We start from the raw sequence: 25,056 nt of genomic DNA, 5'->3' as shown, positions 1-25,056 counted from the left end.
CGCATTCGGTATTGTATAGAATGCCTAGGTAAAGTATAAAATGAAAAATATTTCATACATTAATTACCTTAATGTTTTAGGTATTCTATGCATTGCCTAGATATTGTACAGAATACCGTATTATACATATTGCCGGTAACATATATGAGTCGTCTATTATCAAAGGTGGCAATCTGTGCATTTGGACAAAAAAATGTTATTGATATGTCAATACAGATTGATTTGAATATAATCGTCTCCTTCAAAGAATACGGTTCAAAACCTGCATTAAATAAAGGTTAATACTTAAGCTGATATTTATCTAAGATGTCGTTCAGAAGAGTTTTGTGACTGCCAATGGAATACAAAGTCAATAATTAGTTTTTCTGATTTACCAATAATTGTCCAAAACATTGCCGGCTTTGATAATAGTCGACTAATATATAAAGGTGTTCAATTCTGTGGATTGTCCTAACAAAGCAAATACCGACGTACACGTGTGTAATATACGAGAGGAATGGAGGAGACATGTCGTTTTAATTAAATCCAGTCCTGCGCACGGAACAGCATTGCTTTGCTCCCTTCCGTGTCGACAGATTCTGACTTGTCTATATTCTCGATTTGATGTGAATCTGGAATGCCCGTGACGGCATTTTTTTTAGAATGAGTCAATTCGTACCGTTTTATGTGTTTATTTTTTGAAAAAAATATATAATTTTTTTGACATATCCTACTTCAAACGAGGCCTGCATGTGTCTGTCTAGCATTTCCTGGCATTGCTGACGTCCACGACCGACGGTAACCACTTACCATCATGTCAGCTCTATGTCCATATGTCTACTAAGGCAATCATTTTTTTTATGAACTCTTACTGTTTTATTTAAAAAGGATATAATAATCTTCCTACCTACAATCTAACAAACAACGACAGCCTAATTATGGGCAATAAATACCATATCTAATTTTAATAATCGTTAAAACTACAAATTAACTTTCAAAATAAACGAAATACAATTGACCTAAAATCTTTATTTATAAGATGGCGGATTCCTCAGCGCTCATTCAAAATTCAATTATTTATTAACAAATTTAATAGTATCCATTACACAAATGTAATTTTATTTCCTTGGATCGACAACAATAAATGGGATTTGCGAGACAAGCCTAAATTTTACAGAGAGGGTCTGCTGTAAGTCAACATTACCAAATTGATTGATTACACAATCACGAAACACCGTTCTATCAATTTGCCATTTCTGAAAGCGAAAAGCCATTTTTTAGCGTTAAGAACGAATCTTTGAATAAACTTTTTGTAGGTGGACGAGTACACAGCCCACCAGATAGTTAATAGTGATCAGGGATGCTCAAACGGGCTGAGCCACTGCCCACTGCTTAGAATTCGGATACAGCATTGTTTGAAGAAGGAAATGTCATAGCGCTCAAGAGAAATTGAGAGGATGATACTTGGAAAATAAGATCTCTGAAAATGGCTTGTGGATTGGCATCGTGATTCTAGTTAGTATACGTGAGCTTTGCGTTGGTGTAATGATATAATTGAAATGACGGGACCATTTCAATCGGTTCTCGAGGACACTAAGAATTTAGTGAAATTGTAATTTGGAAACCAATCCCGATGTGACCTCCTACGTTCTCACCTCACATTCAGTGGAGGTCCTACTCTTTTGATTTATTTATTGCCCTTGTAGGCAGACGAGCATACGGCCCACCTGATGATGAGTGGTTACCGTCACCCATGGACTTCAGCAATGCCACCATTCCATTTATAAGGATACAGTTGAACATTAAATTAATGATTTATTAGTAGTTTAACTTCATTGCCAACATTACAGAAGTATGAGACAAGGAACTGTTAATTAAATCAGGAAAATGTTTACTTCTTCTGTTCATTAAATGTATTTAAGTCACATATTTGAAATAACGTATTCATTTATTATTATCAGAAAAAAAGTTTGTGACTAAAAATGTTAGCAAAGAAACAGCAATAGCTGGTTCATATTGTGGTTATCCACATTTCCTGGAAACATTCACTTTTCTAGATTTCACGTCCGTAAAAATTGTATTCCCGGAAGAATATATTTCTCTGTCCTCTTTATTGATCAAGTAAGTCAATAAAACAAAATACCCATATTTTTCTGTTCAGTTATAAAACTCTAGAACAATATTATGACAGTATATTGTCCGAGCCAACGGACATTTCAGCATGGATTTTATTTAAGTGTCGTTCGTGACATTTTGGATGATTGACGATATAAATATTTTTTCCATCAAATCTTTTGTCATTTTATCAACAAGAATTTGAAGAAAATATCTCTAATATTGCTTTCAACGTGCCAGACAAAGTTTATTGTAAGAGTTGACCAGCTAATAAGTGAATCAGGGTGCTATAATAAGGATATCCACTTTGAAAATTACTTTATAATAAGCGTGTAGCTTTGGACTGGCAACATTAGAACTAAGGTCAATGTTTCTTTTTATTACCCGTATAGGCAGCCGCGCATACGGCTCATCTGATAGTGCGTGGTTACCGTCGCTCGTGGACGTCAGCAATGCCAGGGGCAGAGCCAAGCTGCTGACTAATGTACATTTGAAGCTCGTGAATTTGCTTTCTTCCAAGGGAAACACTACTGAGGCGAAAATATCATCAATAACAAATCATATTATTCAAAATCCATACACAAATACAGATACATAAATTTATTATTAGTAGTGATGTAAATAATATGAATACCTACTGAGACTAGAGGTCCCGCAGTAGTCGAAATTCGACTATAATTGTAAGTTTGTACACTATTATGATTGTATTTTATACTTCTTTAATCACAAATTTTGCCAAGGCTACACTATATTTTTTTTTAAATAAAGACAAACAATATTTAATCTATTCTCAATTTGACCACAGACGTCAAGTACAAAAGTTTGACAATAAATAGTATGCATGCGTGTGTGCGTCAAATACATGGTATGTAGTGTGTGTAATGTTTTCTTTATTGATTTAATGCATCTTTTATGCATTATTTAAAAAAAATATTAGCATTGTGCACTTCTTCTCCATATTCACTATAAGTGTGCAAAATTTCATACTCCTCCGTCCCCGCAATTTTCGTAAAAAGGGATACAGAGTTTTTGCTTCACGTATTATACCTACTGAGATAAGACTTAACGGTGCAATACGTAGACGAACGAGTTTTTACTAAATTTAATCTCGAGTTGACTTTATACATAACACTAAGATTAATTTATTTCTGCTTCAATAGATGAAGTATTAATTAAATAAATTCAGAAACAGAATCATATAAATTGCTTCTGACCTTAATCCTTAATGTCATATAGGTGAAAATGACGCTTCACTCGAGTTCCTATACATATTATAGCTTTTGAATTAATTAGATAACTAAAGATAAAAAATGATATAGGAAGGAAATTATTAATAAGATGAACCCTTATTAATAATCTCAAGAAGGGTGAATGGGTTTTAAAAAAAATTATTTCAAATCGCGGTTAGACATAATTCCGTGCAACGTAAGCATGGTTACCGGAATTAAAAAAAAAGATGTAAGGCCTATCTATATCTCAATTATATATTGCATACCTAAACCTGATTAGCAGTCTAATTAACAGTAAATGTATCGTAATAGATGGATGGTATCGCCATGGATGGATGGATGGATGGTATCGGTATATATATCGCCCATCAGAATCCTTTCAAGTCTATCTGCATTTAAAAGGTCGTTAATTAGCAGCCTACACTTTAGATCATCTAATTCCATTATTTTACACGTTCAACGTATCTTGATGATATTTAATATGCATACTACATGTTTATATTATACACGCACAGAAACATTTTTCATGACAGTCGGATAAGTAGGATTCAGACTCTCCTGGATCATTTGAAACTTTTTTTTAATGATTTTGTTCTTATTTTATACTATTGTTGTATTCGCCATTGAAGTAGCTCATTATAGTTGTTTTTCCTTATTAAACTTAGTCATCTTGTGCTTTTGTTGTTCGTTAATTATGTAAATTAAGCATTAAATTCGACTATTATTGTACCATTTAGTTATTTTCATAATAAAGTAAGAGTAATTAAGTAAATGTGAACACTGAAATTTGCATGTGAAATTTTCAAGGACCTTTTTAAAAACAAAAGAATTCGAACTTCATTGAATTAAGTGTACTACTTAGCATAAAAATAAGTTTTAAATAACGCTTGGCTGCGAAAACGGGGTAGCTACTATAGATTTCCCAGGGTGAATATTATATTTTTATCGAGCCTCACGGAACAATACAATGGAGATGCAAGTGTGCGGCGGTATTGTGCTCGCTATTTATGGTAAAATTTCTTGTTTACTTTACTTATTACAATGGTCAACAGGGTCTGATGCTCATAAGTACATATTAGACCTGTAGTTAATTATTAATTTCCAAATGAGTGTACCAGGCTCACCGCAAACCGGAAGAAGTGGTGATTGGTCGTGAGGCGCATAGCATCTGCCCACAGCAATGATACTGAATGACGGCCACGACTGCTCTAGCAAAAGCGATGATTTTTTTTATTACCCTTGTAGGCAAACGACCATACGGCCCATCTGATAGTGAGTGATTACCGTCGCCCATGGACTTCAGCAATGCCAAGGGTAGAGCCAAGCCGCTGCCTACCGCTTAATACTCTCCACAAGCCTCGTTTGAAGAGGGACATGTCATAGCGCTCGGGAAACACCGTGGAGGGAAGCTCATTCCATAGCCGGATGGTACGTGGCAAAAATACCTCTGGAAACGCACTGTCGATGAACGCAGCGGTTCCAGATAATATGAATGAGCTCTGCTGCGATGGCAGGAGGTGCGATGATAAAAAGGAGATGAGGGGATCATCTCAAACAATTCCTCAGAGTACTCCCAGAGCATGATAAAGAAATGAATTCCTAATTGCCTAATAGAGCTGATATCTAATAAAAACGGTAACCATCTACCATCGAGTGGGCCGTAGCTTCGTAAGTTTTCAATTGAATAAAACTGTTTTGACTACCGTCTGACATAAGCATAATAATGCAAAAAATGAGGTAAGAAACACAACAGAACCAAATCATTAATCAACTACGTCGCATTCCTTTCAACGAGGCCTATACAAAGTGAAGTTTGAATTATAAAGTTATGGAGTCTATTGTGCATAGAAACTGCTGTCGTGAGTTTATAAGCTTCGATACGAAATGCTGGAGTCAGTTTAAAGTTTCTGTTCGTGGAATACTAGCATATATCGGTGGGCGAGCTCACAGCCCACCTGGTGTTAAGTGGTTACCGGAGCCCATAGACATCTACAACGTAAATGCCGCCACCCACCTTGAGATATAAGTTCTAAGATCTGCTGGCTGCCCCACCCTTCAAACCGAAACGCATTACTGCTTCACGGCAGAATTAGGCAGAGTGGTGGTACCCACCCGTGCGGACTCACAAGAGGTCCTACCACCAGTAAAAAGAAAACTACAGTAAAAAGTAAAAGAAAACTCTTTTCTCGTGAATACCATAAATATTTACGTAATAAAATTCAATCCAAACTCGTTATTGGCGTATTACCCAGTCTCAGTATTCACATTCTAAACACAACGGATCGAAACAAGACTATCGATATGTGACCGACGACAATAAATAATTGTATGATATAAACTAAATATTATTTTTTTTACTGCCGCAGACAATCAGACGAGTGCTCTCTTAGCCTAGTATTAAGGGGTTACTAGAGGTCACACAATAGGACGAGAATAACGCCGCACATTGAAATAAGAGGTCATTTTGACGGTCATTTAAAAGAAACTAGCGTCGTTATATTTTAGAAAATGATACTAATCTACCTTTTAAAACCTTGATTTTTTTTTGTATTGATTTCAAAATCGATTTTTAATTTCGTTCCTGAACCGAATTAACGACAGTTTCTATTCTTCGCATCATCAAAATCCACAATTGCGAAACAACACGAGAATACACTTGATTTCATACAACGTTACATTCTAAGGTGAATTGCGCATACGGATTCATGGTGACATAAATAACGTGATGCAATCTCCGACATCTCGGCGCGGAGGCAAAACCAAGAAACGGTGAAAGTTCATACGCGCCGGACCTCCTGTTATCGGCGACTCATCGATTCTGTAAATGTCAACATTACTTTACGACTTTAACCGATTGTCGAGCAACACAAGAGACCTCAAGCAGATATTTTCCTATTATACATTTAAGGCGTATTAGTATCGGAATCGTGCGGCAACCGGGCGCGAATGTTTTCTTTCGATTTACGCAATACTCGGTTGCAATATGATTGCTTGTACGAGTATTTCGCGGTTGTAATTAACGCGGTCATGATAATAAACACTACCGATATTTTATAATGCGTGAGCGTCACAATTGGTCAATCCTAAAATGCTGCGTACAATATTATTTGAGTTACTAAATTTATAATGTATTCGTTTATTTAAACGTGTTACGCATCAATTTGCTAATTGTTGTTTTGTTAATTCTAATTAACCTATTTGCGATGAATTGATAAATACATAGTTGACATTCGTTAATTTGTTAACAAACTCTTGTGTTCTGTAATTTATGACTGAGGCAAATGTAAATAATTATAGTTTTAGTAAATGAGTTTTTCTAACCCTCAATCTAAAACAAATGGTGGCCTCCCCATGCTTTTCGTATCGAGAGTCCATGCATCAGCTAATTTTTACTCATATAACTTACTTATTTCAATATGAAACCACTTAATAACTTAAGCTTGACGTTATGTATGTATTATCAAAACTATTTAGCATTTAAATTAATACTAACGAGCTAATGTAGGTGAATAGTAAGCCTACACTTTCCTTTCTAAATGTATACAGAGTTTTGAGCAATATTCCCGAAACACATTAACGCACGTAACTACATGAATATGTTTGGTGACATACGACAAACGAGCTCCTTCCATTATTCCCTCATGTTCGTTTGCCTGTCAACCAAGTTTGGTTGAAAGCCGACATGCACTTAGAGTCTTAATTACTTCAGCCGGCTTAAATTTCTGAATGTTACTGGATCAATATTGTAATGAAACGTTGCAATGAAATCGCTTAAGCGACATTCATTTGCATAGATCGATCTATTTGATGGAACACATGTGATATTTTAAGATAAAGGATTGTTAAATGTAAAAGTGTTAAACAACAATAAACAATGTAGTATTTTATTTCAAAAAAACTAGTTAAAAACTATCGTATACTCTTAATAAAGATCTGAGAATCCAACGAAACAAGCGTCTTATCTTGTTTCTTTAAATATTAAAAATATCATATTTTTGTTTTGCAAGTATCAGCTAAATTATCATTTAATTCATTTATGTTCTTTGTAAAAATAATAATCAAATCACACACATTGTATAAGAAAATATTGGCATCAAAAGTTACATCAATTAAGCTTTTCATAATCACTACACACACGATTGCATATTTTAACTAAATTATTTTTGAGTAAAGTATTTAATTGATTATGTTGAATAAATTTTAGTGCTGTACATTTTTATGCTCTCAAATTGCAGATAAAATTAATATATTGTTAAAATCTCGTCTTCATTTTATTCACTTCAATAACTTTACAATTTTCCGAGCGTTTCCATAACCCCAAACTATTTTCGTGTAGTTGACACGACAGTTAAAATTTATTCAAAGCTATTTTTCGAAACATTAACAAATTAATTATTATTAACTGCCTTTAACTTTATATAAATTTAATTTTTTGTAGGTGTTTAAATACGTACAAGATTAAATATATTTAATTACTTCAAAGTAATGTCATTATTTATTTCAAATAATTAATTTATTATTAACTAGTTTGAATAGTGTAGGCTGATACGGACCACAAATATTTTGCATAAATTTAAAATTTTTACAAAAAAAAAATTACCTGTTATTGTAATCTATTTTCTCACTGACGACTACTACAATTACACCACTTTGATCAAAAGCTGATCTTCACTTGTTCAATTTACTATTAAAATATACCGAGAGATGACATCTAAACGAAAACAGTTATTGAACGCGATGGACGGTGTAGTGGCCGGGCAGTAGGTCGCGCGCTGCGCCGGAGTCGGTGGTCGTACAAACACTGCCAGTGCCATTCCACCACCAGCAGTGACATGAAAGTTAGCATCCACATTACCTAAATCTTACTCGCCTTCATTACTCCTATACAGCGAAATGCGTGTATGATATAAAATAATTTAAATCACCAGCCGAATTTATGTATACTAGTGGCCTTTCAGTAGTCGAAATTCGACTTTAATTCATTGAAACTATAAGTTTGAACATTATTATGGTTCTATTGTCAAAGACTACAACTCTATAATCACAGATTTCGCCAATGCTACACTATAGACAAATAATAATCAAGACAAACAATATTAATCTATCTAGTGAAATTGAGTTGACTACAGATTTTAACAATAAATATATATGCATGTGTGTGTCAAATACATGGTAGTGTGCGTAATGTATTTATTATGTGTAATTTAAAAAAAAAATTGGCACTCTGCACTCCCTATAATATCTATATAAGTGTGGGAAATTTCATACTCCTCCGTCCGCGCAATTTTCGTGAAAAGGAGTACAAAGTTTTTGCTTCACGTATAGTTACTATAGATTTAACAATTTACTGACATAAAATGAAATTTCAAGCGACATCCCTTATTTACAATAAAATTAATTAAGCGTCGTTGAGTTTTGCCTTAACTGAATGAAAGAGACTAGAATAATAATGCGTAGCGCAATGACAGTGCGAGCGCCCAATATTTAACTCTGACAAATTACCGACCCTTAGTATTCAACGTCTTAAGCAAATACACCATTCCACTGCGCCATATTAGTTAGAATGCTATCATAGCTGACGCCAGCGTTTAGGGTTTGGCGGCTGTAAAAAAAAAACAAAAAGGAAATCAAACCTTGTAACCTTTATAAAATACCAATTAGAAAGGAGAGATTTTTCGAATACCTCGAATTCAACCTGAATAATAAGAATTCTTTATCTGAGTCTTGAATTAATTCCATGTTGAGAGCCCAGATCCGGAGGTGGAATGTTTGCGGTCGCAAAGCAACTGAATCACAGCGGAATATTCAATGAATCCGCCCTCGTTCCAGATATTAGGAATTCGGTTTTAATATTTTATAATATTCCCTTCGTGATTTAAACCTTGATTTAGTATTTGTAGGAAGGGAAAATGTATTTTATAGTTTGTTCAAAGCTCATACAAAATTTTGGGTATATAAGTGCACATGAATTCAAAGTTCATCTGTTTTTAACCAAGCATCGGACCTTTATGACCTCCGATGCTTATTACATATTGAGTATAAACATGAGTTTCGCCATTCACCTTGATACATGACAATGTAATCTCTATTACATTGGAACGTCCTAGACTTCGAACAAAAGATAGGAAGAAATAGGAAGCAGAAATATGTCGGAGAAAATGGCCGTTGATTTGAGATCCTTCGTAATACGTGAGGAGAAGACTGTTAGAAAGGAATGTAAAGGTTCAATAATAACCTTTTCCCGAAAAGGAAAAGCAGTTATTTTCGTTGTAAATATTTCAGTAGCTTTGATAACCGAAACGTGTTTGAATTTTTTATGTCTGGCCAATATCGTACATTGACCAAGAGGTGCCAAATGGGCAACTTTATTTTTATTAACCTTTTAAGGGGCAAACGGGCGACGGTTTGGTCTATTAATATTATGCTGTAAGCAGAATTATTATTTTTGCATTAATAATTGATAATATGCTCAGACGCAGGCGATATCATTCTATTACTCTAAACGTTCACATCCAAAAAATAAAAATATATATATTTTTTTTTATTGCTTCGATAGGTGGACGCGCTCACGGCCCACCAGGCATTAAGCGGTTACTGGATCCCATAGACATCTACAGCGTAAATGCCGCCACCTACCTTGAGACATGAGTTCTAAGTCTCAGTTTTTACTGTACAACTGCGACCCCACCCTTCAAACCGAAACGCGTTACTGCTTCACGGTAGAAATAGGCAGGGCTGTGGTACCTACCCGTGCGGACTAACAATAGGTCCTCCCACCAGTAATGAACCTACTTGATTCATTTGTGACCACGAGAACTGTAAAATATTGGAAACGTTGGAAATATGAAGAATGACAATAATAAACGCGACATTAAGCCATTAAAATAGTTTTAAGTCTTAAGTCTACGACTCGCGAAGGCCAAAGAAAATACTACAAAAATAACATTATTTCTAATATAATAAACAATGAAATGAATCTTAATTAGTCAAATTAGATTCAAATAAGAAAAAGGGAGATCTAATACTCTTGATATGGTGGTATAATCTTTTATCTATATATTAATACGTGAAACAAAAACTTTGTATCCCTTTTTACTAAAATTGCGCGGACGGAGGAGTATGAAATTTTCTAAATTTATAGAGAATATAGAGAAGAAGTGCACAATGGTATTTTTTTTTTTAAATAATGCATAAGATATACTTTCAATCAATAAAGAAAACATTACACACAGTAAATACCATGTATTTGACGCACACACGCATGTATACTATTTATTGTCAAACTTTTGTTCTTGACGTCTGTGGTCAAATTGAGAATAGATTAATTAATGTTTGTCTTTATTAATATTTTTTTATAGTGTAGCCTTGGCGAAATTTGTGATTATTGAACTATAAAATACAATCATAATAGTGTACAAACTAACAATTCGAATTAATTATAGTCGAATTTAGACTACTGCGGGACCACTAGTAACATTAAATTGTTGACTTTTACAGACATAATCATTCATTGGTCAGTCAATAATGCGGCATCAATATCTTTTGGGATATCTAGCATAACGATATCTAACATGCATACACTATAACAATAGAACATCCATTAACAATAGAACATGCATTAACAAAAAGAAATGTAATCCTACAAGCAATCAGCAATTACATAAACAGTTAAGTGTTTTACATAATCGCGTATGAGATGTTAGTTTGTTTAGCGTGTTTTACATACTTAATTACATGTACGAACCAGTGTTTCTATTGTACAATTTTAGACTATTCTCTCGCAAACATTTCAATCTCGTTGATTCAAATTAATGTTTCATATGTTGTGTTTCTTTTCAATATTCACTTTTTTTATTGCTTAGATGGGTGGACGAGCTCACAGCCCACCTGGTGTTAAGTGGTTACTGGAACCCATAGACATCCACAACGTAAATGCGCCACCCACCTTCAGATATAAATTGTAAGGTCTCAAGTATATAGGTAGTTACAAGGGCTGCCCCACCCTTCAAACCGAAACGCATTACTGCTTCACGGCAGAAATAAGCAGGGTGGTGGTACCCCCCCAGCGCGGACTCACAAGATGTCCTACCGCCAGTAATTACGCAAATTATAATTTGTAACTTAATTGTAACTAATTGTAACTTAGATATGTATGTAGTCTGTATATTTGTATTCGTGTCGATCGATGCAGCTATGTCGGGGTTCAAATGCAGCTACAATTCTTCCAAGTAAATACGTACCTATCTACGTACCTAACATGAGTCACAACGGATTAGAGCGGGCAGGCGAGCTCGAGGGTTTACTCACTTGAGGAGGGGTTTGCTAACAAGTGCCTGAACGTCTCTCAACTCAGCGAGAGCAACTGCTGCAGATCGTTCCTATTCAAAAGTTAGGACAGTTGTATACAATACTATTTATAATTCGACCTTATATATTTAGTTTGGGTGACTAATTTTATGATGTTTATAGATAGTGATAGGCTAAAAAAAGCGTCATACGCAATGCCTTGTCTCATAGTTGATATTTAAATTAAACAGATGCTAAATGCTATTAGGTAATGCTAAATGTTTATCTCAATATTTCAACCAGTCTTATTGCGAACACAAGGTACATTTACTTTAATTAGGGAGGGTGTAAATGCGCATTAAAATAAAAATATTTGGAATTTTAATTTAAATGTGATTGATGCCGATAAATGACGATTCTAGTCGAGAACGAAAGTCATTCAAAGCTTTGCTCAATCCCCGATCTCGGGATCGTGCGTTCGGCCCGCATTTCCTGCAAAACCCGTTTAACTTAAGACATAAAACGAAGCCCACACTTTCGTCAAAAGGAGGATTCCTACGCAAGCTATGTACATTGTTCATTTTGAACAATGAAACGTACTGTAAATTGATTCGAATCAAGCAATGAACGAGAGTATTTAATCCCATCATACAACATGCTTAGTGAATTATGTAATAGTTGCGTGGCATGACACGGAAGGCGCAGCACTCGGCCAATGGAGCAACGAACGTAATGTAACTAACTGCCTCGACTCTCATGCGAACCACAAATTATACTTTTTTTTTAGCAAAGTCAAATAGACATAATGAGCAATGAGGATAAGTAAATATTGTTAAATAAGAGGTTGTGTATATTGCTGTATATATCATATCTTTAAACAAAGATATTATCTTTAAAGATATATACACACAACCTCGTATCTATCTAATAATTTTAAAAGTTTATGTTTATATAATCTTTTAAATTTAATTTATCACAGTAGTGAAATGGCCTGGAAACTAACAGATTAAGCCATAAAAAAGTGTTTATTTTTAAATTACTTGTTGCACTTAGATCTTTAAACTAAAAAAGTCGCTGAGATTTTCAGATGTATTTGAAAATTAAAGAAAATGTTGCTCTTGAATTTTAAATATGTATCGTTTAGTCTGGATACATACTGGAGAATATGCTCCACACAAAAGTCATTAAGTTTTACTTTTTTACCGTCGTACATTTTCTTTCAACTTTGTAACATAGCCGGATTTGAACTCGGAAATACGTGTTTACAAATTTGCTTAGTCATGTGTAAAAGTGCACAGTTAAACTTGAGTGAAAGTGTTGATAAACTTACTCTCTAGAATATTCTATTGATATAATACAAGATCCTAGAATTTCGTATTACTTACGTAACGCTTAAACTTGAAACTCATGTTCTAAACTTTTTGAAATTTTCCAGATCAGAGCTCGTCCAGTTTGTATTTAAAATTTTTGAGACCCTCAGACATCCCTTGAAACATAAAACAAAGTTCTCTCGGTTAGTCTGAACGAAACTAATATTCGGCTCCATTCATTTCGTGGAATTTAATGTTATCAATTTATTTTCAAATATTTTCGTGAACATTTCGTTAGTTGAAAATTGTTTTCTCACAAAAGCGTGATACATTTCAGAAAAATGTAAATATTTTTATAGGTGATCTTAATTAAAAATAAAGTCGTTTCTAACCATGTCCTATTTATTGTCATCACGATTGTAATTTTATTCCGTCACTTAGCTTAATAATAATGAAGTTATTAATTCCACAAGGTTGCCCTAGTTGACTTTTAGAAAGGAACATCAGAAATTCTTGTAAATGTAATGCAATTCAATGCAAGCATGCTACTGTCGAAGGGTATTTTTACGCCTGATCTTAAAATGCTTACTTTGGACAAGCATAATGCGTACCTACTGTTCAAGCGGCTTTCCGGCTCAGTACCTGCGTATCTCAGTAGCTAAAATAAGCAGATCCAATCTAATAGTTATTATCTACATATTTCGTTTATATCTAGATTATTTACATTTGTTTTTGGGATGAATTCTTCAAAGCCTGCGTTGCCCAGATTAGCTGATAAAAACGTCACGTAACGAAAAACCGTTAAAAACCGTCAAAAACCGTCCATGCAAATTTCTCACTTACTTTCTCTCTTTTATTTATTTATGAGTCCATTACGTATGAGCGTATATGTGTGTACATACGACTATGAAGATTCGATCAGTGAACAAAGATAATGGATTTTTTCTAGAAAGAATTTTGTTCTTGATGTGGTTCTCGAAACGCACATTTTTTTATTTACCATGAGACATGGAATTAAAGTCTCGATTCTATTGCTGAGCAACTGTAATATCCTACGAACCGGAATGCACAACCGGATTTACAGTAGAAACAGGCTGAGTGGTTATCTTACTTTTTTCCCTTAACTTTTCGCTAGAAGCCGAAGGGGCTATTCCAGGTACGCCATTACGAGTAGGTGAGCTCACGGGCTCAACGTGAGAGAATTTGCTAACACTAGCCTTAGCAAGTTCAAAGCTTCGTAGAATCTACCATCGGATCGGAATTGCGACCCACTGAGAAAATCCGGCGAGAAACTCAGTTGGCTGTGTCTATGGGTTTGTTCGCTCAGGGGCGGCCATGATAAGAGGATTATCGTGTCGCGCCGCTTTGGCGAACTAGCGTTTTGGCCGCTACCTTAAGATACTTATCCTACCCTAGCGAGGCCACAATATGTTCTACCACACGTACATACATTATAGTAGGCGCTCGTAGTAATGTTGGTGTGATTAATACTCACAGAAGTTGTTATTCATTCGCCGGTCAAATATCTACTGGTCAAATAATATATTACTGGTAGAAGAACCTCTTGTGCGTCCGCGCGCGTGGGTACCGCCACCCCACCTATTTCTGCCGTGAAGCAGTAATGCGTTTCGGTTTGAAGGGTGGGGCAGCCGTTGTATCTATACTTGAGACCTTAGGACTTATATCTCAAGGTGGATGGCGAGGGTGGCGGTGGGTGGCGTACGTTGTAAATGTCTATGAGCTCCAGTAACCACTTAACACCAGGTGGGCTGTGAGCTCGTCCACCCATTTAAGCAATAAAAACAATAATCCTTAGTCTATTTTTAGGACACTTACGAGAGATTAGGTGCCGTTGTCCTGAGTCGGAATGTGCCAAACAGGTTTACGCGTTCATTGCAAAAGGTACTTATGTCATGGACCCGCATTTCAAGGAGCATCTCGAAACCTTCCGAAGATGTTAGAATTCATGGGGTCGGTGTTTTGGCGTGAGCGTGGCGGCGTGTTCATTGTCGAACCTGTTGGCACGTACAGCATAGTTGGCAACTAAAACGTTGGGAGAACTCGAAAGAGCAAAGCTTCAGGCTTGGACAGACTTATGCCGTAAAGCACACTTTCAGCCTCGTGTGGAGTACTAAGTCGGGGTTCCTAAAATAGAAGCTACTTCCATTCGTCTCCATACAGAAGAGGAACGTTAGATTTATCGATAATCCCGTTTTCTAAACAGCGTAAAGTTATCTTTGGTTCTCCTTTCTGTTTTGTTCGTGTGTTCCATGGGGAGTGCCACATAAATTAGTTAGATAAACAACTCAAGCACTCAACAAAAATGTTTACGGGCGTCGGCTACTAGATACTTCGCTTCGATTAGTTTCTCATTGCTCCTGTAGATGGCGGTAACATATTACCTATCCTATATTTTATTTTTAATCAAGGATTTTGTAAATTTTCAGAAACTATAAATTGATGAAATTGAATCAATTTGCCTATAAAAAATAAAGACTTGTACGATTTTTTATTTTATTTTCTCTGTTTAGTTATGCCCTAATTAAATACCTTAACTTTAACAACATATAAGTTTAGAGGCATCCGCTACAAGATGTCGCTAGTTTCCATACAAAAAACATTTGTCTTGAAGTACCTATGACAGTTTCAGGGCCCTGGGGAGTGCTACAAGGAATTGTATGAGATGATTTCGTCAATCTCGTTTTTACAAGCGGACTAGCAAATTCTGTTCATATTTATATACTGGGGACAGTGAAACATATTAGCTATTATAGTAAATACGTTTTCTGTTCATATTTTTAATAGTTTATCGCCGTTTTGTAAGTTCATTATAATACCTACTATCAAAGTATCGATATAGTAATCACAATAAAAACTCTTAGACAATGTTTTTGGAACGGGCACGTTCCAAAGCTCCGAAAACTCATTATGTATAAAAAACAGTTAATGCAACTTGTCTTTTTATTTGGTCAGTTCAAATACATAAAAAACGATTTTTTAATTACCTTTTAACGCCCAGCGACGCGGATAAATCTACGCGACGGATTTCCCTTCTGTAGCTTTAAAAATAAAAATCGAAATGTCTTCTTACAGTTTTATTTTATAGAAAAATTATACACGTTCATTCATCCTTCCCCACTTATAAATACATTAACTATACGTTCCTCGCATACAGCATATATTCAGAAAATAGCATTAGCTAATTGCGACATTTAGCTAGCATTAACAACTAGAATCGTAAATTTAGTAATAACATAAGCATTATACAATTATTTTATGTGACATCGGATATTACAATACTCATTTTCAAGTCAGTTTATGAAGTCCTATAGTTTCACATAAGCAACATTAGTTTAAATATTTTACATTTCACATTTGAGTTCATTTCATACTATTTTTGCTATAATTTCATAGGATGAATCACATAAAAAAAAAAAACATAAACAAAAATAACTATTCGTAAGTACAAAAGATTACCTTAACATGTAAAAAGGGCTGGCACAATGAAAATCTAGACGAGAGTTACACATTACAATTAACATTACCCTAATACGGTATATATATCATACATGAAAAATATGTATGTCATATAACCAACAATATACACAATAAATAGATCATGGAATGTTATTATGATTTTAGTCCATTCACGTCCTTATTCGGCGCCGTTACATATTGGAATACAAAGGGCACGATAAAAAAATAATGCTAACATTTTCATTACGATAAATTATAGCAATAATATGTGTTATTATATTATAGGCCACGAGAACGTTATAATTAGAGAAGGCTTTTTGCTCTCCCGGCGCGGTGAAGTGTCCAGGGCGGCGTGACGTCATCTGACTCGGGCGCGCTGCTGTCCCTGGAAACATCATAACACATCATACTAACGGATCACTAGAGCCTACAGTGTGCTTAGTGCGAGTTTTCTAACGTTCTCAATAGCGTAAAAGTTAGTATGTAGTTATGTTAAATATACACGGTAAATACACCAAACATTTTTTACAATTTTTGCCTGTCTGTCTGTTTGTTCCGGCTAATCTCTAGAACGGCTGAACCGATTTTGATGAAACTTTCACTAATAGGTAGCTGATAATATAAGGAGTAACTTAGGCTACTTTTTTTTAGACTAGCTTCACCCCGCGGCGTCACCCGCAGTTATTGTCGTATCGCGTGCAACATGGCGGGCTTCGCCTATCAATAATAAAATGTAATGTTCCCGAAGCGAAGCGAGGGCGGGTCGCTAGTGTTTTTAATATAATCTACCAGAGCGAATTAGTGGTTTTTTAGTGGAATGGATTGTACGTCTTAGTGGGAGAGAATTCAAAATGCTGGCAACACTGATAACAAAAATGTAAGTAGAGTGTATGTTATTCACCGGCTAGTGTTGCGCGTCGGAGTAGAGCGTGGTCGCGATGTACGTTGTGGGCACGAACCCCTCCTCGCGGGTGCGGTTGCGGCGCACGCGCGTCCAGCCGTCCCCCGCGTCCGTCTCCAGCACCAGCAGCTGCTCGCCGCACTCCATCCGCATCGTGGACCCGCTGCCGATACCTAAACAACCAACACTGGCTTGTGAGCGCCGCTATGTTTGCTTATAGAACAGTGTTGGTATGGTGGGGACTTTATGGCGGAAACGCGAGGAGTGAAGTTGTGTGATCTGTTTTATTACACGCTTTATATTAACTTCACTTGTATGTATGTTTGTAACTGACTCCTTTAGACGCGATTTTGACCCACTTTAAATGGCCAGATTTCCTTCAAACTTTGTAGATTTATCGGGGACCGATGACAATTCAATATTAAAAAAATCTTAAAAAATATATTTAATTTATAAAATTGAAAAAAAAAAAATTAATTGAACTAATAATAGAAATATTTTTTTACACTATTTTCAATTTAACTTCTTAAAAAATGATTTTCTATTTTTAGTTTAATTTTATATAAAGCGTGGTTTTTAGTTTTTTCAACTATTATTTATTTTTAATTTTTTAGTTGAATTTCAGTTTTTTCATATATTTTTTTGTCTTTTTAGTGTTCCTTCAGGTTTAAATGCGTAATAACGGTGGTTTATTAGCTGTTTAGTATGACAATTGACGGAATAGGACAACTGAAAGCGCACAAATGTGGGAATTCTCGGGATCCTCCAAAAAGTCCACTGAAAAATTCTCAGTAAATGACCACAATTTTTTACTTTTACCATTTTTTCATCCCATATCATCTCATCACATTTTCATTTCATGCTATGTTTCATATTAATCAACTTCATTTCATTTCACTTCATATTATCATTTTCATCATTAAAATAAGACTTGACCTAAAGGTCTTGGTTACCAGGTCATAAAATCCCACAATAAAAAATAAAAATTGGTATAGTTTTTTAAGATTTGTAGGATCACTGGTGGCCCGGAGGCCTTTCCAATCTCACCAGATCAGCTGGGTGAGCAAAGGCTCAGCCAGGAGCAACTGCTCCTAGTGTTAGAGTTGAAGGCGTCTAATGCAAAGGTTATTGGATCTGATGGATCCGTAAGGACGTGTCTAGGGCGTCGACGGTGACTGGCTCCTGCGTGATCAGGATTCGGAATTGGTATGGTGTTGTGTATGTACGGCAACGCTCACCTTCGAAGGCATAAAGCGCCTTACAGTAGCCGACGGGTTGCAGATCGGGCTCGCAGTAGTAGTAGTCGAGGTCGGACTCGCGGTCGTCCTGGTCGTGTTCGCCATTGGCGTGGTCAGTATGTGCGGCGGCGAGCTCTCCGCCCAGGCCGGACTCGGGCGAGCCCCCCGCCGCGCGCACCCCCGCCCCTCCGCCCGTGCCCGTGCCCGTACTCACAGATGACTCCGACGCCGAACGGGACAGGGACTCGCTGTTCGAACCGATACTGGAACAAACAACAGTACAATTATTGCAAATCGACTTTGCTACACAGTATAATTATTTTTAGAATAAAAGCTGCAATTTTCTAACGATGAATAGTAATCATACATTATGCTATTTCATGCTCAACTTTGTTTGACTTTACAGGTTACGTTTTTTCTTTAAAATCTAATGTATTAAAATATCTGTGCTCGTGATATTGCCTATCGTGACAAGATATAATGTGTGCATAAAGTACGCAGGGAATGTGCGAATCCAATGGGCTTAATACAAATAAAGTCAGTAAATGCGTCGAGTGTGTGTTGTCTAAATAAAAATGACGTCTCACAAAACGTCACTTTTTTTCTATTAGATAATGAAAACAAATTATTTTGCTTATTCGATTGAAACAAATTCCAATCAATTATCATTACATAAATTTAATGTTAAAATTAAAGTTTTTCATCAGGTACTTTTTTCAAGAATCCTTTAGCAATATCTGCAAAGTAAGTGAAACTCTCAGCTCAGCACTAAAATTGTTGATAATAAATACTGTTTATATTTTATTTATTTCTGGCTTTAGAATAGGCTCCACGGGGTTTCCCGAGCGCTATGACATATCCTTCTTTAAACGAGGCTTGTGGAGAGTACTTAACGGTAGGCAGCGGCTTCGCTTTGCCCCTGGCATTGCTGACGTCTATGGGCGACGGTAGTCACTCACCATAAGGTAGGCCGTATGCTCGTACGCCTACGACAAAAAAAAAAAGGCGTCCGTATCGTTTACCTTGTAGCCTGCGTGGGCGGCGCGCCATTAGTCTTGGCGACGGGATGTAATGAGTTAGCCGCGTTCACTTGACTGTTCGCTTCGGCTAAGAGCTCCTCGAACTTGTTCAGTTGCGAGCGAAGTTTCTTCAATTTATCGCAGCATTCGTTAAGTTGACCTACAAATTGTGATCTCATGAGCGACATTATCCGGTGAGGCGGCAGGCAGCGACTTGGCTATGGCGTTGGCATTGCTGGCGTTCATTAAACACCATCAGTAACCACTCACCATCAAATGGGCTCTGGACTTGTTTGCCTACATGGGCACAATAATGATAAAATAAAATGTTATATCAAAACAGCGGCTCATCATTTAAATTATTTGTTTAATCTCTTGCGATTGTAATTTAATTGTATTGCATATGTACGCAAAAAACGGGAACATATTTATTTATGAGTTTAACACATGTTATAGTAACTCCTACATATTTTCATGACAAAACTAGCAAAGCAGTAAATTAAATAGTCATTATTTCTTACTTCGCCACAATCTATTTAAATATGTCGCGAATGGAATTTCATTAGATCAACTTTAGTATATTACCTTCTACAGTCATTGGATCACCCAACGCGGGGCTCATTTCGTACACTCCTTTCATTTTCATAAGACCTTCCATTGCGGCTTGTTCTTGCGCAACCTAAATTTTATTTTCAATCATTAAAACTTTTGTGGTTCACAAAATTATGACGTCACTATGCAAAAACTTTCAAAACGATTCGAGAATGTTATTCGTGATATTACAGGCATTATTATTATTAAAGGGCAGAGAGGAAAGAATTAGTAATGTTCAATTTATTAAGCCAAAAGATAGGGGCAGTTCACAAAATTAGATTCCTTGTAGTTACATACTATTTTCCTTTCCTTCTTACTTTATTTCGTTAGTATAGAATATTCATTGAGAATATCAAAGCGGGTGGCCCTATTAACATTTCGTGTACCTGTTTACTGAGTTCTTGTACTTTAGCTTGAAGTTTCTTTTTCTTTTGATTCGGTGGCAAATCTGAATAGTCCTCCTTTCCATCCGTAGACATGTTGTTCTGAAATATTCAAAATGAAAAAATAATAATATTAGTGCAAGTGTTCAAACAGAACCAATGAAACGTGCACAGTGCAACCTCATACCAACGCTAATCTAAAAAAAAAAGGAACAACACACGTGTAGCTCATACGCGCTTTTACAAAACAAGAGTAGATTAGCGCTCTTGTAGTAATTTTTTTGTATAAATCAACACGCCTTAGCCGATATCAATTAAGAAAATGTACACTGTATTTGAGTATTTATATTGTACTATATCTGAAATTATTAATACGTTAACACAAACATATCTTAGTATGACCCCGTGAAGTATAAACTAAAACTAAACTAGGCATCGTACCAAAGGTTTTAACGTCGCTCACTTAATCTATAGACGTTTTCTTATTTATTTTATCGTCATTTCGTTCACATCGAAGAACACAATATAGCACATCTTTATTGTTGTATTATATAATATTATATACAATATATAATATAGACGGGTAGACAATTAGTTAGATAGTAGTTACAATTAAAAAGACAAAAAAAAATACGTATACGAACATCAATATTCTGTAGTGCGCTATAACAATCAAAGCCGTGGCAGCCCTGCGGTAAAACCAAGCAACACAAAGCAACTATGGAGTATAGAGGTAAGGAAAACCGTCTGTATGTAAAAAAGTGTCCGTTAAAATCTGCTAAATAAGGGTGGCACTAGAGTCGCAACCGGGTAAATTTTAAAAAAGGCGCTGAAAGTTATTAGAATAAGATAGAGAAATAAAAAAGGACGAAAGAACTGTAAGCACTACAAAATCACAAAAAGTATTTAATATTTAAAGCTAATAAGAAAATGCAATCGATGTCTCCACGTTTTACCAAAGCAATAATTTTAAGTTATATTGACGAAATTAGTTTGGACTACGTAAACATGTGAGGTCTTTTATTTTATATTGTCACTAACTACTCTAGTCATTAAATATATTAAATTTCCTAACTCAGCATACTTCAATCAGTTAACAACTGCTTAATTCATATCATACCCTGTGCCTATGCTAGCGCCATTCTGGAGGATTTTTGAACTGTTATTTAGTGCTGAAAGTGGGACACTTTTTCAAGCTCCTCCCATATGAGACGATTCTCCTTACCTCTGCCCTCCATAAAAGCAACAAACAGTCGTGTCATTCTTTATTCGTTTCTGATTAACGTTAATTTAATTATCGATATTAATTTTAAAGAGACAATCAAAATTACGATTTTACGATCAGATTAAACTCACCTAAACATTTCATTTGAGACCCGAATGTTTTGGTTTCTTGTCAATACAAAATACAATCAGAAACACAAGAGATCAACACGCCAACGAAGACTGACCTTTATAGAGTTGCACGCCTCGACAATCTTCTACGGTAGATCGTTAGGACGGCGGAGCGAGGCGCAGGAGAGGCAAACAAAAAATATTAGGCTTAGGCAAAATGAGAGGATACGAGTATACGTACAGTGAATACCCGATGTCGGAAATATAAAACGATTTTTAAAAAAAAAAAAACTTTAAATAATAAAATTCGCTTTCATAAAAAATAATATACTCTCAACTCATACGTAAGAAAATTTAATAGGGATTTTTTTTATTAAAAGCTTTTACTTAAATTATAACATTAAAAAAATACATTTTCCGTTTTCCGACATCGTTTCAAGCTGTACTTAGAATATTATGATCACAGTCGAAGTATTAAATTGAAATGATAGCGCAACACCAAGGCGATATTCATTAAAGCGACACTATCAATAGATAATATGCACACAGCAAGATAAAATTAAATAAACAAAGGCATAAAATACAATACTTATATTCAGAATATATATTATTTTAATTGCAAAAAAAAAAAACAAAAAAAGAAAAAAAAACTATAGTTATTAATTAGTAAAGGAAAACCCCTTATTGTTGATGACATAAAATTCTGCAGTAGGTATTTTTCGAATCTGTTTTTTTTTACTTGCAGACTTTATTCCAGTATTTCTATTCGTTTAAGACTACGTAACATTTGGACCTATATACGTATTTATATCGTACGTTTAGACCAGCTATTCTCAAAGTCATCTAATATTTCAAACTCAAAACGAAGAAGTTTTTAAGTAGGTATATAGTTATAATTACTTTACAAGGAAAAAATGTGTTAAGAATGTGGTTGTTACAGTAAGACTTTGGGTGTCCGTGATTTACAACTTTACTATTTATTAGATTATTGATTTACTTTATAAAGACTAAAGCTTGTCAGTTATGTTTGTCTAGGTTACGTAGTATTTACAGTAAAACAAAAACAAATCGTGTTTGCTAAGTTATCAAGGATAATGAAACACCAATGTATGATTTATATAACAAGGATGTTTAGGTGTACGTAATCAATCTTATTGTGAGTTTGTGAGTCATCATGCTCGTGCTATTCAATCGACGGAGACGACTTACGTTTTCCATTAGATCAGTAACGTAGCCGCCCGCAGCGCGTCATACCGATACGTTGTAACGTGTGTTGTACCCGTGTTAGAGGTAGGAATTGTACGGGGATTGAAATAAAGAAAAAAAAAAACATAATTAGTACCTCCACGTAAACCCGGTACGTTGTATTAATAAATTAAAATTCCATGTGACAATAATAGCAGCTGGAAACAAATCACGCAGGGTCATCCGGTCCCAGAGATTACATATATACATGTATAGATAATTAGCACCCAGAGAAAAAGCAAACAAACCTATACATCAAACAATGTTTACCAGATGTGGGAATCGAACCCACGACCCTCAGCGCCACAGTCAGATCCGCTAACTATTGCACCACCGAGTCGGTCAAATGTAAACAAACCCATGTAAAACCATAACTTGTATGAATAATGTAACATATAATATAAAAAGTATGCCGTTCGATTGCTAAAAAAAAATTTGAGATTGTTGAGGTTTGTGTTTCAAGTTTGATGGTAGACTGAGACTGGTAACAAAAATAAATTTCATATGATTTATTTACACAGACCAATAAGATGGATTAGCGTCTGCAACTGAGATTGTATTGTACTGTAATCTGTTAGGATTTACTTTACTGTACTATAGCTGGACTTTTTGGCGGTACCGCGAGGAGTGAAGTTGTGTGATTTGTTCTATTTTGTATATTTAGTGTTTCTTCACGTTTAAATTTGTAATGACGGTGATTTATTAACTGTTTAATATCTGTGAAAGTGCACAAATGTGTGAAAAAAAAAACAAAGTCGCTGGACGTAACTTCACGGAATCCTCCAAAAAGTCCACTAAAAAATCTCAGTAAATGACCACCATTTTACTGAGATTATATTATATTTCATCCCATCTCATTTCATTTTATTTCATCCCAGTTGATTAATGTCTCAAATTAATCATCTTCATTTCACTTCACATTCTCATTTTTCGTAAAAATAAGAATATAAATTAAAATAAGACTGGCCTAAAAGGTCTTAGTTACCAGGTCATAAAATTCCTTAAAAAATGTACTATAAATATACTATTATATATACGTATACGTGCATACCCAAATGAATATAATAGATAATAACATGACGAAGCTCTAAAAGCATAAACCATCAAGCAACCTTTATAATTAAATAAAGAAAAAATCTCTAACTTAATTACGATCGGTTAGTATCTCAAACAGAAAATTCTTAAGAGGCGTATAATTATTTGAGGATAACAATTTTACTATCGAAATTCTTAAGCAGTAGTTCTTTTTTCTATTTTATACTAGGAGTGCGAAATAGTTTCATCCGCATATAATTTGTATTTCGAAACTAATGTACCAACGTTGGTTCTTGAAAGAGGGTCAAACCACAAAAACACTTTTGCACTTATAATTACTATGGCTACAATTACCTAAGTACTAGTCGGCACAAAAGTGTTCATTACTTTATTATTTTAACAGAATAATCCATATTTTGATAGGTATTCTGTTTAGTTTGGTATTTTATACTAGTTTGAAAACTATCCGAATTGGCGATTTTATACTGAACCAATGACTTCGAACTCACAACTGAAGGTCGGTGACGGCACTGCCAACTGTTTATACAGGGTGTGCAGAAATGTTTTTCCAAGGCGAAACGAGAACGAACTACTAACTAACGAATAAAAAATTCTTTGATCGGAATTAAAATTAAAAATGCATGCAAGGACGCTTCCGCATTATTCCTTCCCATTAACACATAGACACAGCCCACTGAGTTTCTCGCCAGATCTTCTCAATGGGTCGCGTTTCCGATCCGGTGGTAGATTCTACGAAGCACTGCTCTTGCTAGAGCCAGTGTTAGCAACACTCGATTTGAGCCCCGTGAGCTCACCTATACGTCAAGGTGATAAGATAGCCTCTCAAGGCTTTCAGCACAGGTAGGAAAAAAAAACCTTCCTTCCTTTGAGCAACAAGTATCATGAAGGA

General features: G+C 35.4%; 2 protein-coding genes across 5 annotated transcripts in view; both read right to left on the bottom strand.

Annotated features, from left to right (window-relative positions):
• LOC114247172 (nose resistant to fluoxetine protein 6) overlaps nucleotides 1-8,162 on the bottom strand; it is a 75,145-nt gene extending 66,983 nt beyond the window's left edge. Inside the window, exon 1 of the mRNA XM_028180046.2 lies at nucleotides 7,924-8,162. The gene's annotated coding sequence lies outside the window, so the exon portion shown is untranslated. The remainder of the gene's footprint in view (nucleotides 1-7,923) is intronic.
• Nucleotides 8,163-15,999: 7,837 nt separating this feature from the next.
• Nucleotides 16,000-25,056, bottom strand: part of Cip4 (formin-binding protein 1-like Cip4) — a 52,185-nt gene continuing 43,128 nt past the window's right edge. Inside the window, exons 9-15 of one of the 4 annotated variants that reach the window (XM_028179987.2) lie at nucleotides 21,983-22,012; nucleotides 20,535-20,633; nucleotides 20,140-20,233; nucleotides 19,558-19,714; nucleotides 18,536-18,798; nucleotides 17,298-17,470; nucleotides 16,000-16,781 (exon numbers count right to left, since the gene is read on the bottom strand). In XM_028179987.2, the coding sequence (XP_028035788.1) occupies nucleotides 17,301-17,470; nucleotides 18,536-18,798; nucleotides 19,558-19,714; nucleotides 20,140-20,233; nucleotides 20,535-20,633; nucleotides 21,983-22,012 (813 nt within the window). In that variant the 3' untranslated portion in view covers nucleotides 16,000-16,781; nucleotides 17,298-17,300. The remainder of the gene's footprint in view (nucleotides 16,782-17,297; nucleotides 17,471-18,535; nucleotides 18,799-19,557; nucleotides 19,715-20,139; nucleotides 20,234-20,534; nucleotides 20,634-21,982; nucleotides 22,013-25,056) is intronic. The other 3 variants (XM_028179988.2, XM_028179989.2, XM_028179990.2) reach the window with 3 other exon arrangements.

The sequence above is a fragment of the Bombyx mandarina genome, chromosome 15, assembly GCF_030267445.1.
Source record: "Bombyx mandarina strain Sakado chromosome 15, ASM3026744v2".
Taxonomy (NCBI): domain Eukaryota; kingdom Metazoa; phylum Arthropoda; class Insecta; order Lepidoptera; family Bombycidae; genus Bombyx; species Bombyx mandarina.
Note: the sequence above shows the minus strand (reverse complement) of the source record. Positions and strands in the feature narration are given on the sequence as shown.